This window comes from Anarrhichthys ocellatus, unplaced genomic scaffold (genome assembly GCF_004355925.1).
Source record: "Anarrhichthys ocellatus isolate YVR2014 unplaced genomic scaffold, GSC_Weel_1.0 scaffold8, whole genome shotgun sequence".
NCBI lineage: Eukaryota > Metazoa > Chordata > Actinopteri > Perciformes > Anarhichadidae > Anarrhichthys > Anarrhichthys ocellatus.
Genome location: NW_022280038.1, coordinates 2742821 through 2761519, shown reverse-complemented (window position 1 = coordinate 2761519; position 18699 = coordinate 2742821). Strand labels below are relative to the sequence as shown.

The following is an 18699-nucleotide window of genomic DNA, read 5'->3' as shown; positions in this document are numbered from 1 at the left end:
TATGGGTGAATAGTGAAGGATTTTACACACAGCCTTGGAGTGAGCCAATGCAGACACCTCAGTCGACCCAGACTAAAAAGTCACAGAGCCATCTGTTGGTCAACCTATGGGATTACAGGTCACATCCTCTGCTGCCTCTCTCTTTTGTGCTGTTTCTCAGGCAACTGAAAGCCTGAGAAATGATCTTCACTTTTCTCAAGGCCGATCTCTTTCTTCTGTATGATTTGAGACTGTCTTGTTGTTCTTTGTTGCTTTCTTCTTTGATCAGACGGAAAGCCCATTTCCACTGATGTGGTCGTCCTCGCAACAAACCTGGTGATTAGGGACACAAGGCGTCACCATGCCGGCGTCTATGTCTGCCGGGCCAACAAGCCCAAGACCAGAGAATTTATCAATGCTGCTGCTGAGCTGCATGTGCCTGGTAGGAGACCTGTTTTGTTCTGTATATAATGAGTAATGACGAATTAGACATTTCTGAGTGCTGCTTCATTGAGACTAGTCTCTGTCACCAGCTTACCCTTAAACAGAAAATAAACTCACAAAATGTCAATAAAGGAAATATTCTTACACCCAGGAAGAAAAATACAACCCTCTGAATACAAGTTTTTCTCTTACTAAGATAGGCTTAATTGCAATGTTAACTTATTGTGAAACACACAAAAAATAAATCACTAAACATGTCTTGGCTATTCTTACCACTGTTCCAACATTCAGCAACTCTGGTTGATCAAAATAAATCCTTAATTCTCAGAGTAAGATGTGAAAATATGCCGGCACTATTCACCGTTTCCCCGCTGTATCTCTCTCTGCCGTGCCGGCAATTACACAATAACAAAAATCGCCCTGCTTGTCCTGGTGGTCTTTTCCAGTTTGTCTTTGATCCTGAAGGTCTCCAGCACACCTCTGTTTCAGTGATGAGGAAAAATTCCATCCATGGTCACACACATTTCTGTCTTAGGGCTGACATCGGGAACAGTATCCAACAAAAACTACCCACGCTCACATTCTTCACAGCAGAGTGATTCTGTTTCTGTTGGTATTAGAAGGCAATTCGAGCAAAGGCACCACCAGCTCTTGTCAGCTCAGGTTCTAAAGGATCCCCACCATTCATTACCTCCCCACTGCAGCTGCAGCCTTAAGGGGCCTCTCTCGGACTGAATACGGCTGAAGATCTGAGTCAGCCAAAACCCTGTAAAATGTACACTGTAATTATTGTCATCCGTAACATCCTCTGCACACACATATTTGTGGATGCCATTTTCGTCAGTGGCAACATAACACAAGCCGAGACAAGCAAGTTTTTAAATAACATTGCGCCCCACACAATATCTTTGGGGTATCCCTTTAATTTGACAGCGCACATAATCCGATTCCCCTGTAAATCCTGGATTTGTTTCTTTCTTCCAACAGCCCCTCCAGTGATTCTCCAGCCCCCAGAGACAGTGTCCCTCTCCCGGGGAAACACAGCCAGGTTTGTATGCAACAGCTCTGGGGAGCCAACTCCAGTGTTGCACTGGCTTAAGGATGGTCAGCCCATCAAGTCATTTAGACGAGTAAAGACCCAAAGCCCTGGAGTCCTGCTTATCAACCAGCTGGCGCAGGAGGATGAGGGCTACTACCAGTGCATAGCAGACAATGGGCTGGGCACGGCCTGTGCCACTGCCAAGCTGACGGTCATTGTGAGGGAAGGTCTGCCTAGTCCTCCTCGCCACCTGTCTGCCATGCCCTCCAGCACAACTGCCCTGCTCATCTGGGAGAAACCTGAGTACAACTCGGACCAAATCATCGGCTACTCTGTGCACTGCCAACGCGCCGCAGGTGTGTCTCTATTTGTCTGTGTGTGTGTCTCTGTGTTTGTGTATAGCAGTACAGTAAGTATGTACACATTCCCTGAAAATTGTATTTGATTTGACATTTTTCATCCATTTCAGGCTCAGATAACGAGGAGTACCAGTTTGCGATGAACAACGACACCACAGAATATCATATCAAAGAGCTTCTTCCCCATACTGCTTACACATTCTTTGTGGTGGCTTACTCTCCCATGGGTGCCAGTCGGCCATCCCTGCGTGTTACTGTAGAGATGCTGGAGGATGGTGCGTAATCAAACTCATAAACTCATACTGGTAACCTCAGGACAGCCCTGGATGCTTCACAGATGCTTCACAGAGCAAAAATCATATCGTGCCAACCTTGTAACTCCTCCAGATTATTAAGAGTTTATGAGTCATCTGTATCAGCCGTTCATTACGTGTCGTAGTTGTTATTTAAAGAGTAGTAGTAGTAGCAGCTCGCTGGAGACTCAACAGAGCATTTTTGCTTTTAAAAAAGTCTCACAAGACTAAACCAGATGTGTCACAAGAAGGTGGAGCTCAGTTCAACCCAACACTGAATAAGACATTTGTAGGTGACCAAAAAGGTAACTTTGGGCTAACACAAACCAGTCTAAAATGTCTTTGTGAAATCAGCAGTGCCTTCCAGGAGTCCAGTAACTGTGCAGATCTATAGGATATGCCTTGAATGTGCATTATCAAACAGTTCAATATGTCCTTCTATTCCCTTCTTCAGTACCAAGTGCACCTCCTCAGCTGTCTATAGTCAGCACCTCCCCCACAGACATCAGGCTGATGTGGCATCCATTGTCCTGGCAGCATAGTCGAGGGGCTGTTACCCGCTACCGCATTGAGTATAGCACTCTGGATCAAGGTGAGTAACCCCTGCTGGATATCAAGTTGATCTGCCAGTGAAAGTACAATTTAGTGACTCACAGAGTATAATTCAAGAGATTTACCCATTTTGGTTTCTTCACATAATTTATTCATAGAAAAGGACAAATATTGGCAGCCTACTTTACTAATGTTGTATGGTTCTGTTCTGTTCGAGATAATATGTCAGATTGGCTTAATTGGCATTTTCAAAACAGATTGTCCTTTTAGAGACGACATATTTGAAGTGTGTTATGTGTTCCCACAGTGGACACTGTGTTCTCTGTGGAAGTAAGGGGTAATGAGACTCAGTTCATAATGAAAGAGCTGCAGCCCAACCAGGCCTACCGACTGAGGATAGCAGCTGGGACAGGCATTGGCTTCGGGGTTGCCTCTGAGTGGGCCCAGCACCAAACATTAGCCCACTACAACTACAGCGACCACATCATGGGTAAGGAAGCCACCAGAACCTGACTCTCTTAGCATTTGTTCATTCCTAAAATTCCTGTTTTTTTTTATGCAGAGTTCCTACTGGTGTTGTAGTATACTTTTTTTTTTAACTTTTATTAGCAGGACTATGTGGATTTTCCACAAGCAACAGGTCAAAATATACTGGGAAATGCTTGTGGATATTGATAATGTTATCATGCGGAAATCTTTTTTTTTTTACTTTTTTCCAAAATTGTTCAGTGATCTTTGCCCCCACTGAGCTGAAAGTCAGAGCGAGAGTGAACACACTCAATGTGACATGGCATCCCTCGCCAAATCACACACTGGTTTCTGGTTACAAGCTGTCCTGTCGAGAGGTGGAGGCTGATGAATCAGACAATGTAGAAAAGACAACACAGACCCACACCATCAGGCTCCGTAAGAAGGCCAGGTATCATCTCCTCACCGGGCTGGGTAAGTTGTTGACTGAGACCTCTCCAAATGCAACATGCGTGATAACATACATAAGTGTATTCTGCATTCATATTTATATTTATACCATAGTCATTTTGCATTTATCTACTTTTGACTAAATGAGTAGATATTTATATCTACTTATTTTGTTTATTTATCTATTTATATAATATTTTATTATAATATATATTATGCCAACTTTGCTGTAGAAAAAAAAATTGATAAAAATGATTCCGCTATTTTTGCAAACTTAGTACACTGAGCTTCTGGAGAGCCTTGTTTAACTTTGAGTTGAGTATTTCATTTAAAGTTGCTTTCACTAGCACTCTTATTTAACAAAAATAAATAAAGAACAGAAATGGACACCTCTCATGAAAAGTATTTAATAATTCATCATCTCATTCAAAAGTATTTAGCTTAGCTGCCATTAGTCATACACTATAGGTACAGCATATCAGAACAAAAATGGATCGACTGCATTTAGATGACATCCAGGGATATATATATATATATATATATATATATACACATTTATTTTTCTGTTTTCATATTTATCTTTCACATTCTCTTTTGCTGTGTGTGCGTGTGTCTGTGTGTGTCAGTCCCTGATCGGCAGTACGAGGTGAGAGTTTGGGCATTCAACAAGCAGATAGATGGAGCAGCTGCTGTGTGGAAGGGAAGGACAGACAAGACCCATGACAGAGGTAAGACTTATCTTACTGCATGTGTGTATTGTTGAGCGTCTTGTAAGAAAAGGTATTCCCTCGCTCCATCACTTTTATGGGATAATAAAAATGACAAATTGTATCAAGGTAAATAATGTGTATGTGTGTGTTAAAGTGTCGTCGTCGTTCCTGCCCATGCGCCCCCCTCCATTGCCCCCGAGCGGCATCCAAGCCATGGCCAACAGCTCCACCTCGATCTGGCTGCGCTGGGAGAAACCACGGTTCAGCAACGTACGCATCATCAACTACACAGTGCGCTGCAGCCCAGCTGGAACCACCAACGCCTCCCTGGTCTCCTATTACACCAGGTCAGAAACCAGTTTAAACAACAGAAACTTAATAATTGCCTGTGATTTTAAAGAGATAATGGCCCTGGATATCTCAAAACGTATCACCATAGTTCATGGTCAACATTTGAGCAATACTGCTTCCTGTATAACTCCTTATATGTTAATGTTTATATTGCAAATCCCATTTTAACAGTATTTGTGTGTGAACCCATCATTCAGTAATAATACAAACCTGAACTGTGATGCAAAGAAACACCTTGAGAAGTAGCATGATATGGTTTATAACAACTGGTCACTAAAAAGAAGCATGCTTCAGGAACTGCCCTTAATTAGCTTAATTAGCTTGCCTTTGACACCAATAAATTGCTTCACTAAGCTTTTCTGCTGAAAGAGCCAGAAGGGAGTTTCTTGAAGGAGACAAAACCCATCAATAAACACTCTTGTTAGAGTTCTGTTATCTTTCGGGTAGCTATGAGTAACTCCATTATTATCCATCATTCATACAGTAATCGAAATGAATCACATAATATTGCCCTTGGATTTCTTTAACCCTCTATCCTTAAATTGGTATTATTACTCTGTGTCAAGAACTATACCCTGTATTCCTCTTGTCTTCACCATCATTGTTATGTCATATTTATTCAAGAAGTATCTTAAGTAAGGATATGGAATTCTTGGGTTAAAGAGGTGCATCAATGATAAAAATAAACAATTAATTGATTGTCAAGTAGAATGTATGTAATAAAGGTAAAATATTAAGATAATGTATGTTGAAGTCGAGAGTGGTCCAACTAAACAGACAAAATTGAACAAAGTCAGTTATTATTTTCTGTCAGCCCAGAATACAGACCGTACACCACACACTCAGGACTCTCCCGTGCTGTTGTGTGTTGCAGCTCTGCTCAGGAGATACTGCTCGGGGCGTTGAGGCCCTTCACCCGCTATAAGCTGGCGGTGCAGTCTAATGGTGTGGACGTGGTGGGACCCTTCAGCGGCACAGTGGATGAGTCTACCTTGTCTGACCGTGAGTCTCTGCTGTGCTCCTATCAGGGCAGTCATTTAAGTTCGTGTTCCGTTTCAGTTCATAAAGACCCAACAATCAAAGTCCCTGAGGGGTTTCCTGTAGTATTTTGTGGCTTTTAAAACATGCTTGATATAGTTAACATTTTACTTGATTTTTCAGTTATTTGTTTTTTCTGTGAAAAGCACTTTGTAACTTTGTTTTTCAAGGGTGCTGTATGAAGAAAAGCATTCAAACATTCCTGCAGAGCTATGCCATTTTTTTGGCATTTACTTGGTTTTGGACATTACTAAGACTTTTTTTCACTCACTTGATATGGAAGACACTCTTCGCTCTCACAACTTTGCAGTGCCCTAAAGCAAGTAACTTCTAAACAATTCAAGGGGAACTACACCACACAATGCATATTACCTCATGTTCCCTATCAATAATGTATTTCATCTTGTTCTTTTGTCATCTTGTTCTTTTGATTCGCTGCACTTGAGTTGTATTTTATCATTTGAACCATTGTCTCCAGCTAGCAAGGTAAAGGTGTTGCAATTTTGCTTTCTGCAGCCTGCAGATACGGTAATATATGCATTTGCTTGCAAGTGAGTGTGTGCTCACTCATGTGTGGATCAGTGTGCTGGCTGGCCTGTGGCCAGTGGACATGGGAATTCGTGGTTGGCATTGATGGCTGATAACTGGCTATAATGAAATACCCGGGTGTAGTAGTGGCTCTCATATTGGCCAGCAGCTCTGCCTGTAAGCCAAGTAAGGGCGGAGAGTGTAGAGTGGGCTGCCTTTTAATGACATTATTACCACCAGTCACTCTGTTATGCTCTCCAATGCCATGTATCATCACCTGAGCCCAAGCCCATTCCCCCATTGCCCTGCTTGTCCCCTCTCTCATGTACCCAGGTGGTGGGGTCATGAGGACGCAGATGGTTGTCGCACTACATGTCAAATCCCCCACCAAGACAATATACATTCCGCAGCTGTGAGGCCTCATTTCTGGGCTCCAATTACTGACCTAGTCCTCCTCTCTCCTCCAGGGCCCTCCACACCTCCTGAGGAGCTGCAGCTGATTGCTCTGGACTCCTCGTCTGTGGTGGCGAGCTGGCGCCCTCCGCTGGAGCCTAACGGTATCATCATCAGCTACAGGCTCTTGTTCAGTGGCAACCTCAGCCAGCCTGAGCACTTGTGGGAAAACCTATATCAGGATGGTAGGTGTTGGCTGGCATGACACAAATCCTGAGCCCTTTATTTTTATAATCCTGTTTAATACTAAATGAAATTCTGAGTGAAACTGTGATTTACGATGTGCCTTGACAGTGTTTTCCTATCTGGCTGTCTCTCTCAGGGAGCATTACCAGTGTGGAAGTCCAGGGTTTGTCCAGTGGCACCCGTTACTTTTTTAAGCTGGGGGCGTCAACTGAGATGGGGCCAGGGCCTTTTTCACCTGTAAAGGATGTTGACACCCCCCTTCAGAAATATGGTATGTGCCAAAAAGTTCATGCAATATATAGGTGACCTTATTAACAAGAAAATAAGTGATGGTAATTTTAAGAGCAGTGGTAGCAGTAGTTAAGGTTGTTATAACAGTGGTAGTAGCAGTAGCTTAGTAAAGACAGGTTCAATTTGTGAATGGAAAGAAAGAAGCAGTCTCAGCGTCAAGAGGGTTCAGGGATGCAAAGTGCTTAATGAGAAAGGGACAACACTTTCTGAGGGGGACAGGCATATCTGTAGCTTAGGACTGAGATATAAATTGACTTAAAGTAGAATAAAGAGGAAATGTAACATATCTCTTATTTAATATCTTTAAATACATTAAAGTATGAGAATACTTAATTGATGCCACAAAATGAATTGATGACAACATGATTGCTAATTGTTATTTTTGATTTTTAGTCTATAGAATACAGAATATGAATCATTTTGTTTTTCTTTTTTATGATCTTCTCGTGTGGCGTCGGCCTGTGTTTTCCATTACCCATCTTTGTGTTTGTGCAACTAACCTGGGGGTTGTTCAACACGTGTACGTTTTGATTGTTTGTTGGATTAACTCCAAAGTGGCAGAATCAAGAAAACAACCTGCACCGTCGTTTTGTCCTCCCCGCGGCCAGGAGACCACCCGGACAGGAGGAAAGTGTGCACTGGGAGACAGAGCCCCAGTCTGCAGCCTGCTAACTAAGTGCTAACTGAAGGGCCGTCCATCTCCTGGAGCTGCGCCCGCTCTCCTTCGGGTTAAGCAGCCTCCCGGTGGCGGGGAGGTCGAGACAGAAACACAAGTCATCATCTCTTTTCTGCCACTTTGAATTTAATCCAATAAACAAACTATCAACACGCACACCTTCAATGTGATTGACAAGCCCTTAGGGCAGCTTTACATCTTCGTCCTCTTACGATGGACTCGGGGCAGTCTGGACACTACAGTGACTCACTATTGCCTCTTGCGGTACAAGTGGTTTTGCAAGACAGGCCTTTTCACATTCTGTTGATAATGTTATTGCTTGTTTTTTGAAGGTTTTAAACTAAAATTCTGGCCGTATTTTACATATTGCCTCTTTAAGTATTCTGAGATTCAAAATCGTACAGCCATTTTTGCTTCCATAAGCAGACACAAGCCTTGCCATGCATTCACACACTTTCCCACCCATACCCATGTTCACACATACACACTTTTCTATCACTCTAAAGTGGGTAATTTGTCCCTGCCAGCAGAGAAAGTGTAGCTCGGTAGGACACCGTTATTCGCTTCTCCTATTCTGGTGCATTGTGAGGAGAAGTGTGGGTATCAAAGGGCCTCATCAGCCACCCCCAGGGGAGATCTTTGAATTACTGCTCTTTGTGCAGAATTGCTGTGAAAAGCACTTTCTTCACTTTCATGTCACTTTGTTTAAAGCATGCAATCTCATTATACACTTTGCAATTCCATCAGGCAGCATTTTAGCTTTACTTTTAAATTATTAAATACTCCTTTTGTCTTCAAACATAAATAAAGACCTATTCTGTGAACTATTATCCAGCATGAGCCTGTCAAACTCGTAATTACAACCACTTCGTCAAGAATGAAGATAATTAGTATTAAATTAGTCTGACCATTTATTAAGCCTTTTTCTTCTCTTATACGTACCGAAGAAGAATATTGTTTCAAACATGCCATCCACCAACCTGTAGATCATATTTCTGGAAAATCTGAACATTAAACTTTCCTGATTCAATAAGCAGTGAAAATGTATTTTTGTTGTACCCAAATCCTTAATAGGAGTAACAGGTTTATTTTGTTCACATAGGCTGTAATAGTGTTGCCAGTGTGAATGGGGAGTGAGGTGGCTGGTGGGTGGTTGAGAGCTCCTGCCATCTGTTTCCTCTCCTCTCTATGTCCAGACTGCCAAAGACACCTAGCATAAATGAATATCAATGCAGGTCTGCTGTCCCTAGTTGAATGTTGCCTCATATCTCTTCATTACTGTAACTTTGTCTTAAATGAAGGTCTCAATACGCAGTCTCATAACATTAGGCCTGAGCCAAACAGAATTTCAAACTAGAAATGCATTGTATCTTAGTAGTTTTTAAGATGGAGATATATGAGCCAGATAACAGCTACTGGCAACAGATCACATGTGAAAATCAATATGGCATATATTTCTTCCATGTGTGAACTCTGTTTTACATTTATTCTAACAGTGTTTTTCTCCTATTCCATGTTGCCTGATATTTGAACAGAGCTGGACGTCCATGCAGTGACAGGCATCATAGTTGGTGTGTGCCTGGGACTGATATGCATCCTCCTCTGCATGTGTTTAAGCTTTCGTAATGGCAAACCAAGGTAAGGTAACTCTACAGTGTCGGCAGTCGTACAGAACCTCTGCACATTTGAATGTGTTTAATGTTTTACTTACTTACAACAACTGTTGTCTTAATAACTAAAAGCCAGCTAAAACAATCCAGGAAATTGTATGTAACGTTCAGACCTCTATATTACCCAACTACTACTATCCCTCTCATCCAAATAGGGAGGTGTCTGGGGGCCTGGACTCCACAGCTGTGACCCCTCAGTACAGGCGAGGAGGCTGCCCCGTTTCCTCCAACGTGCCAGAGTGCAGCGATAGCCACGAGCTTGAGACACTGATGCCCCTGGGCGTCCGAGAGTCTGGTCAGCTGCCAGAAGAGGCCCCAGAGGAGCAGAGCCTGATGGCAAGTTCTAATCCGGGGAAAGGGGAAGATGCCCCTGCACCTGATCCCAAGGTCAAAACCTACAAGGGGGAAGCTCTTCTCCAGATGGGCCTTGGATATTCTGTTATTTTTTGTTACGTGGTGTTAAAGGGATAATAGTTGTAATTTGGTGCATCCCCTGTCTTACAGGCTGCTTGGAATGGCTCTGTGAGTCATAACTGGGCCAACAGAATCACTAGATACAGAGACACCATAACAGAAGACTCTCCAACACTCATTAATGGAGCTCTCAACATGCAAATTACTGATAATGGCACGGTAAATGAATCAACTAAATTCTATGAAAACTCTATTTTAGCTATCAACCTGTCTCTAACAAGCAACTTTAGCTGTACACCACAAATCAAGTGACATTATTAATTGACTGTTTGCTAAACCACCCCCCTTATTTACTGTTGCTATGGCTGTCAAGCTTTCTGTTCTTGCACAGCAGATATGCAGTATACAATGAGGGTCATCGGGGCAGATTTACCACCTGAAACGTTTGTTCATTTTTTAAACAATAGGCTCCTTGATTTCAGTAATAGGTTAACTAGGTTAACAGATTTGGCTGTTTTCCAGCTGACTGGTTTGAACAAAATTTACGTAAAGGTTTCCTAAATATGCACTTGATACAATGCTTCATATATGATGTTGTGCTGAAGATAGAGGCTTAAGATGCATGTTTCAGTGGAGAAGTTAGCAAATGGAATGCTGCCACAGTTAACAATGCTATGGTATCTTCCCCAGATTCATTAAAAGACAGGATTGAGCTGCTAACCTTACCCTGAACTCTGCTAACAGACCGTCTTCCACTTATTGTGAAACAACAACACAATGGATGTGCTAGTCGTGACTGGGGCTTTTGTCAACATAACCTCCAACCTCAGACACTAATGTGACCTCAGTTAATTGTGTGCTCCTTGGCCCTGGCAGCAACACTTACTATAGTGAGCAGTAAGCTAGTTAGTAGGACATGGTAATAATTGAAGCTTAGAGTTAGAGTAGATAAAAACACAGTTTAATCCATTCCTTACACTTTTGCTCTTTGTTTTAGAGAGGGGAAAAATATACACCACTCACCTTTGACATGTGGAAACATCTTGACAGGCCAGTTACAGTTACTTAACTGTGATTTGCCCATCACTGTTTGGTGGAGGGGTTTAGCGAACAGTCTGTTGTGATTGTTGCTGATAGTTATGTAAAATTTCATCATACGCGGTACTTGTACTTAACCAAAAAACATAAAATGTTTGAGTGACCTGGGTAGATCAACTAATAGAACAACCTGAAGTAAAAGTGATACTGTTTTGTTGCAGGACATAGAAGACCATCTGTGTACATCCGTGTGCAGTAACCAGGTGGAGGCAGAAGTTATTGTTCACTCAGAGCTGTCAGAACCAGGAAGGGAGAAAGAGGAGGATGGCAGCGAAAGGGAGAAGGATTCTAACACCACCAGGGGACCCTCATTATCAGAGGACAGATATTCCCCTTTGAGTCAGCCAAGCCCACCAGGAGAAGAGAACATTTTCGAAAAACTATCACTGGCCCAAAGCCCCATGAGTCTTCCCTTGATAAAGTTGGTGGCTAATCACAACAGGGAGCTACAAGGCACGGGAGACCAGCTGAGCGCAGACAGAGAGCCACAGAAGGACATGGGGCTAACCAATGGCTTCCACTCCCCAAAACATGTGCGTTCTGTGCTGAAGTCAGAGCATCTGGAGAACGGGGACTCCGGACACTGCCCTTCGGCACCAGGGAAGGCCATCTCTGGTAGGATGTCCTCTGCCCCGTTTGTCAGCTCCGGCCTTGTCCACTCTACCTCAGCAGCACACAGTTATCTGTGCCCGTAGCACCTGCATGTAGGGCAGCAACCCTTACACAAACACAGACATCAGACTGATTTTCTTTCTTTTACGTACCCAGGTAGAATCCCTAGGGATTTTTTTTATGCACCTCATTATTGGATTCCTTTCTCTTCCGTGGAAAATTTTCATACAGTCCTTGAATCCATTGTTTCATAGGTTGGCACGTACTGTATACATATACAGTACATTTTTAGTGGTAGAGTACTGTGTATGGTAATGCATTCTCTTGCAATGCAACCATATTTTCCTCTGGGTTTTTTCCTGTCTTTCAGAAAGAAAAGAAAGATTTAACTAAACCAAGCAGATGGAAGTGGATTGAAGGAGGCTATTCCCACTGTGTCGCACATGGCTTTGTTCTATGAGAGAGCCTGGAATGTTCTGTGAGTGAGTGAGACAGGCTAACATCATGAACGGGAGGATCGGAAACGCAGGCTACTGCTACTTTTAACGTGGCACTGAGGAGTAAGCCTTGAAGAAAATCTGCACACTCTTGAGAGTGACACCTGTGTCTCTCTCCAGCCTCCTGCTGTCTCAGGGTCCACCCACACAGACACACACACACACTCACACACTTTGAAACACACACAGAAAGCTCAAGTCACACAAACGCACCCATAAACACACATTTACACACACATTCCCTGAATGGAGTGTGGGGGTCTCATGTGCCTAATTATTGTAGGTGCGTTTATAACCTCTGTATATTTCTATGGATGATTATATTCAGTGCAAGTACAAAACACCTGTCAAAATGAAGGAAATAAACACTCAAAATGTAAAAAGAAATGAAGTATACAGATTTGGTAGACATGAAGTATTTTTTTCCAAAATGCCATATATCCACGTGGTGTGATGGTTTTTTCTTTACCAGGGACACTCAGTTGAAAAGTGATTTTTGCCATATTTTAGATGGTGTATATCTCATTTTGGAATCAAAGTATTGACATGTTTATGTTGCTACTGGTTTATTTATGTTGGTGGGAGAACTAGAGAAGATGTTACAACAACACATCGAGACCACTCTTCTAAATTGTACTCCTAATTAGGGATGAACCAATGTGATACTGTGCCATTAGTTGTCATTTAAACTTGGTATAATAATTTTCCTATGTGAAAAGCTTGCCATGTTTTTAATTCAAAGGGGAACTCAACTTGACTCATAAAGTGTATCTGATTCCAGTTGTATGAGAACATTTCCACATTGCTATGCTCAGTACCAGAAATCAACATACACTGATACATTTCTGCATTTATCAGATAGGAAAGGAGTTTGATGGAAAAAAATAAACAAACTAAATGTGGTCCAATTTTTTTTTTTACATTGACCCCAAACTGAACCCTAACTTATTATTTAACTATTCGATCAAATTGCTTACCATAATTGACTGATAAATGAAGCTGAGTGTTTCAGTATTGGTTTTTGCAGTGTAAACAGGGAACTGGTACTCACTACTACTTATCAACAACACTACCTCATTTCTTTTCAGGACGGTTTCCAATGTGGTTTTATTAGTTTTATGTAACTAGCACCTTTTGAAATATTTTCTTAACTTTGATTTTACAGCCTTTGGTACTTGCAGAAGTAATCATTCGTACGTTCTTGTGTTATATTAAAAGGAATTTATGTTGCTTTAGTGCATTGCGGCTTCCTCTCAGATCTCTGAAAGATTGAATTGGTTAGTATTATGTAAACACTCAGTGTCTTTGATAGGACGCACCTGAAACTAAGTCCAGATGTCATACAGTTGCAGTTTTGGACCTGATGTTCCAGTCCAACAAGTGCCCACTATGGGCAAGGAAAGTATTCGCTCCTGCAATAGGACACTTGTGCCACCTGCAAGCAATCAGTGTTACTGCTACTTTTATTTTTTTGCAGGCTCTGTTTAAGTGAACTTCAGTGAACTTTGACAGTGCTGACCTTCGAGGGGCTTGAGAGTCCAAAATGGCGGACTGCTGCTTGTTAGCTTTTTTCACTATTCACTTTTATTTAAACTCTCATGTCTGAGCAATGGTTTGCAGTAGACAGGAGTTGATGGTAAAAATATGTAATTTAAATAAACTGTGTAAACTTGTTTACCAGTTAGCTTGGTAGCTTTGCTCAGTCGCTAACTGACTGTTAGCAAGCTTGTTAGCTCAGAGAGCTTTATTTTCTCTGTTCAATAACTGTATTGAATGAAATGGTCTGCAATGGTGAACAAAATGCCAGTAGAGGAAGTTAATTCCATGAAATTCCTGGCCGGTCCAGCTACTGTTAATGTTAATTTTTAGCTTGACAGCTACAGCTATAACTATCCCTACGAGTAGTCACAGCGTCACCAAGCTTCCAGTCCCAACTATTTTGCGTGGACAAAGTGAATGTAATTTTGTGGTGTGACTGCCGCGTAACACTCATTGCCTGTAGGTGGCGGAAGTGTAAAAATTACAGCAGTTTGTGTTTGCCTGTAGGAGGTGATGATTGACTTGTGTTTCCTCATGAGAAAGAGTTTGTGAGTAAGTTACAAGCTGGTTCCATTAGGTGCTTCACATCAAAAAGACTATTTTAAAGATAATAATACTATACTTCAACTTATTTCACTTTGGGATCAGTTAATAATAATAATACTCACTTTAAAGATTGACAGAATTAAGCAGAGCTTTGAGTCCAGCCCTGTTGTACATTATGTCTCATCCTCTCTCAGGTGGCTTTCTTGTCATCCAGCAGTGAAAAAGGAATGGATAAACTCTTCCATACTGCCCATATTTCTACCCATGTCCGGTCAAGTGTCAAAATCTCACCAGCTCAACTCAATCACATCAGCAACAAAAATGTAAATTGTCCCTCGTGACATGCATGAGACAGCCTGGACATGTTTCTCACCAACTGTTTTTTGTAAAACTCATATCGTTATTGTTTTTTTTCTTTTCAACAAAATGCATGGTTGGTACCTCAAAGAGAATTATTTTTTTAGCCTTTCCATGTATATGTACTTACCTTCACAACAAGATGAACATGTTTTCTTTGCTGCAGTAGCAGTCAAATAGGGACAGAAGTGAATGTGTTTTTAGCAAACCTGGGTCAAACATCAATTCCAAGATCTTTTGGGGATAAATGAGTGAGGTTTGGAGAATTCAAATTTAGGAGAATTCAGATTTTACCAACTGTCAATGACAAAAATAAACCCCTTCTTATCAGACTGACTCTATTTGGCAAACGAGCAATACATCAAGCTCAACTATGGCAGCAAACTGCTGCTGTACCACTCAACTCATCTATATAAAGTGACAACCATGTTTTACTTGTGGCCCCATTGAAATTAGTAATGCCAGAGCAGGTTTCCATCAGCTGTTAAAGGAAAACATCTGCTGTGACATCATTGATTTGGACGACAATTTAAATGTAAAGAAAGCAATGCAGTCGCAGGTTTCCGCCCCTGAGGTTTGATGATCATTTGCCCTTTATATGCAGTGAGCTAAAGCAAACCACCAAAACAATGTGTATATTTTTGATCCAGGTTCTTTACCGACACTGTTCTATGTTGATGCTTTCTCATCATCCTCAAATCCTGTATGTCCTGAATCCTGAAATACGCATGATCTTCTCAGAAGCATTCCAGTTTGATACCTTAAACATACCTCTCTCAGTCCAGGTCAGCCATGATGACAAATCTAAAGAAGAGAAGTGCTAAAATCCCAGACTCTGTTCCTGCTCTGCTCTGAGTTCAGTTCTTCCATTCACCATTTGCAGATACTGAAGCCTGAGCTGCAGTGTTTGCAAAGCTTGGGACTACAAGTGGATGGAAGTCACTGACTCAGAGCCTTTCAGATAATGTTTCAAGTAAGTTGCCATTCACTGTGACGCAAATGAAATTGACCTTCCAATTGTGATTGTTGAAATCTTTTGAGTATAAAGTTTGAAAAGTTGTCTTTAATCCAACATTGCCATTTTCAATAGACAATAATTCAAGTTTTACTTTTTGTATGTATATTTCTAAATGGATGCAAAGCAACTATTGCTTTGCGTATAGCAAAGGTTCACCCTTCCACTATGGAAAGTCTCTATCGCCACTGAAGAAAGACCACAGCTATTTGGCAGTCAAGTATACACAGTAGTGGATCATTATGGTACGTGGAGACGACAGGGTCTGAAATGGGGATACGCATAAAACCTGCCTCCAGCATAAAGGATGTATGCTCTCCTTATATGAGCTCTATTAAATCTTTACCACTAACTTTTTAATACATGTACTGTAACTTACTTTGTTTTGTTTGTCTTTTTGTTGGCTAGAACGATCAGATTTTTGGGAGGAAAATTACTCATTTATTTTATCATCTTTTGTGAGGGTTTTATTAAACAGTATACCTCATTTTGGTAACTTGTTGATACTGCACATTTTTGTAATAAGTAGAACATATATATATATGTAAGCATCCCATTTTGTGAGCCAAGAGAGGACAGGACCGACTGTTTCATTTTACTACAGGGGCCTGGATGCTCCAGTGTAGTGGTGAAGGGGTCAGTGGAATCTAAATTGACTTTTACATTGCTATTTTGCAATACTAGTTATTACTAATCATTGTAAAGAAGCATGGGCTCACTCACTCATGCTTTAAACAAAAATCCTAGGGAAAAACAAAACAGAAAAGTGTCTGCTTACTTTTGGATTAAAAAAACAACAGGCAGAAGACTGAAGTGCTAAGCAGGGAGAAGGGCTAAAGTTACATCCTCCCCAGGCAGGTCATACCTCTCAGTGCAGACAGCCATTTAAAAATTATTTGTGTCTTCTCTACTCAGGTGCCCCATCTTTACATCAAATTGTAGAGGATCATGCCAGCATACTCGACTCAGATACATGTCATTTGATGTCACACAATGTCTCATTTTGTTGTTTTGGAAAGTAAATCAAGGAAACCCTTATGCATACATGATACATTGTTTTGTAGAAAATCGCTCAGTGTATTTCTGTCTCTCTGGCTTTTCTCTGTACATTCTGGTGCTTCGGTGGTGAGCTGCTTTGTCCAGTGATGTCACATTGTCTTCTACGCTAGTTTTGTGTGTACCAGCTCAGTCATGCTTTTCAGAATGTGTAAGCTCAGACTCGGACTCTGTTTTGCAGATACTCAAGACACCTTTGTAATCATTGTGTGCCGAACAAGAACTCATCCATGTCAAAATGTGCTACTGTGGGAGCAAATTGTAGGAGCACTTAGATTAGTACTTCTTTTTGGGCCATGAGCAGTTTTGGATTGTCATCTTTACATTTCTAGAAGTGCAATTTTCTTAGTCTGTAAACGACAGATGGATTACTCAGTGTTAGTCATGGCGGCCGTAGTAATGATTTGTGATAGAAACATTGCTTGTTCAGCGGTATCATCACAGGATAGGTATTCTTGTGGTGTGTAGAAAAAATTCCACTGTGTTACCATATTTGAAAATGTCAAAACCCATAGCAACTCTCAAGTTGTCTGCTGAAACTACTCTTCTGTAAATAAAGATCAAAGAAAGAAGAAAGCAAGGGTCAGTGTGATTTAAAAAAAAAAACTGCTCTCTTCAGCCTAACTTGAATCTAGCGTTTGTTTTATTTTCTATCAATCTCTGTGTGATAAACTAGGCTTCTTGGGTTATTTATTGTCATTTTCTAATCATTTTTACCTTTATGTTAAACATCAGTGTATGATATATTGTGTTGTGCAGGTTTACATTCATAGACTATGTAAGTAAACCAATTTGTGTTTTGGCTTTAGAAAGGAAATAGCCAAGTTTGACAATCAATCTTGCAAAAATGAATATGGTGGATTTGAACGCAAATAGAGGAAATTGAATGTAAGGAAAAACAACTAGCTGAGGTTGAACTTGAAATGGATGACGCTGATGGGTTAACATTACCGAGTCGATCACAACGTCATCGTGTGCACACAGAGAAAATGCTTGCCTACCAACAGGAAGAACTGAGTAAAAATGAAAAAAGACTCCTTAGTCTGTACGATCAATGGAAAATTAAAATATGGACATCCAAAGAAAATTTAAAGAAAGACATATCAGCCCCTGAATTGTCTACAATAGCAGACAACATTGAAGAGGGACTTTGATGATGTCATGAGAGCTTACAATAAAATAAGAGAGCGTGCCACACCATCCACTGAGTTGAGACGCAAGATCGATGCTTGTGGGGCTGTGACTAAAGACGTTACGAAGATAGTCATTGAATGCTTGTCAGCAGTAGATGGCGATTATGCTGCAGTGCATGAAAGGCACCGTCTCCGTCAGTTATTTGCCCATGACTATGCTTACTCTATATATGGCACTGCTTCTCAGTCAAGTGCCAGTCACCACTCTGAGTAAACGATCATAGCTGCAAAAAGGACTGATGCAGCTGCAGAGCTCACTGCCAAGGAGGCTCAATATGAAATAATGCAAAAAGAAAGAAAGCAAAAGGTAAGGATAAGGGAAGAAAAACATTGGAAGGAATTAGAAATGCAGAAGTCTGAATTAGAGTGTCTACAAGGAGAAAGACACATGGAGGCTGCTCGTGCTAGACTGGAGATCAGCAACAGAGAAATCCGACAGGACACTAATACACAATCCATTCAGCATCATCCCTTTCAACCATTCTATATACCATCAAAACCCTCACGTTGTAACACCAGTGCTCGCTACATGTTCTGTCTAGCCCAAGCAATCAAAAACAGCATAGCCATAAACAGACTCCCAATGCCCACAGTGTTTAGTGGAGACCCAATCCTGTATATTGATTGGGTTTCGTTCATGTCACTTATTGACCGGATTCCTTCAGCTGATAAACTTTATTAAGAAATACGTCCGTAGGCCTGCTCACAAATATCTCAAAGGCACAATTTATCGAAATGATGAGGCATATAGAGATGCATGGTATAAGCTCAACCAACGCTACGGCCAGCCATTTGTCATCCAAAGAGCTTTCAGAGACAAGCTGTCAAAATGGCCAAAAATTCAGCCCAAGATGCTGAAGGGTTAAGAAAATTCTCGGACTTCCT

The 18699-nt window shown here is 41.3% G+C and overlaps 1 protein-coding gene across 3 annotated transcripts in view; it reads left to right on the top strand.

Annotated features, from left to right (window-relative positions):
- Window positions 1-17717, top strand: part of igdcc4 (immunoglobulin superfamily, DCC subclass, member 4) — a 52890-nt gene extending 35173 nt beyond the window's left edge. The window contains exons 6-20 of one of the 3 annotated variants that reach the window (XM_031848311.1): window positions 269-421; window positions 1411-1818; window positions 1932-2096; window positions 2569-2706; window positions 2974-3156; window positions 3396-3608; window positions 4211-4312; window positions 4449-4641; window positions 5520-5647; window positions 6679-6849; window positions 6987-7121; window positions 9353-9455; window positions 9643-9823; window positions 9992-10120; window positions 11161-17717. In XM_031848311.1, the coding sequence (XP_031704171.1) occupies window positions 269-421; window positions 1411-1818; window positions 1932-2096; window positions 2569-2706; window positions 2974-3156; window positions 3396-3608; window positions 4211-4312; window positions 4449-4641; window positions 5520-5647; window positions 6679-6849; window positions 6987-7121; window positions 9353-9455; window positions 9643-9823; window positions 9992-10120; window positions 11161-11694 (2936 nt within the window). In that variant the 3' untranslated portion in view covers window positions 11695-17717. Of the gene's footprint in view, window positions 1-268; window positions 422-1410; window positions 1819-1931; window positions 2097-2568; window positions 2707-2973; window positions 3157-3395; window positions 3609-4210; window positions 4313-4448; window positions 4642-5519; window positions 5648-6678; window positions 6850-6986; window positions 7122-9352; window positions 9456-9642; window positions 9875-9991; window positions 10121-11160 lie in introns of all 3 variants that reach the window. The other 2 variants (XM_031848310.1, XM_031848312.1) reach the window with 2 other exon arrangements.
- Window positions 17718-18699: the final 982 nt, after the last annotated feature.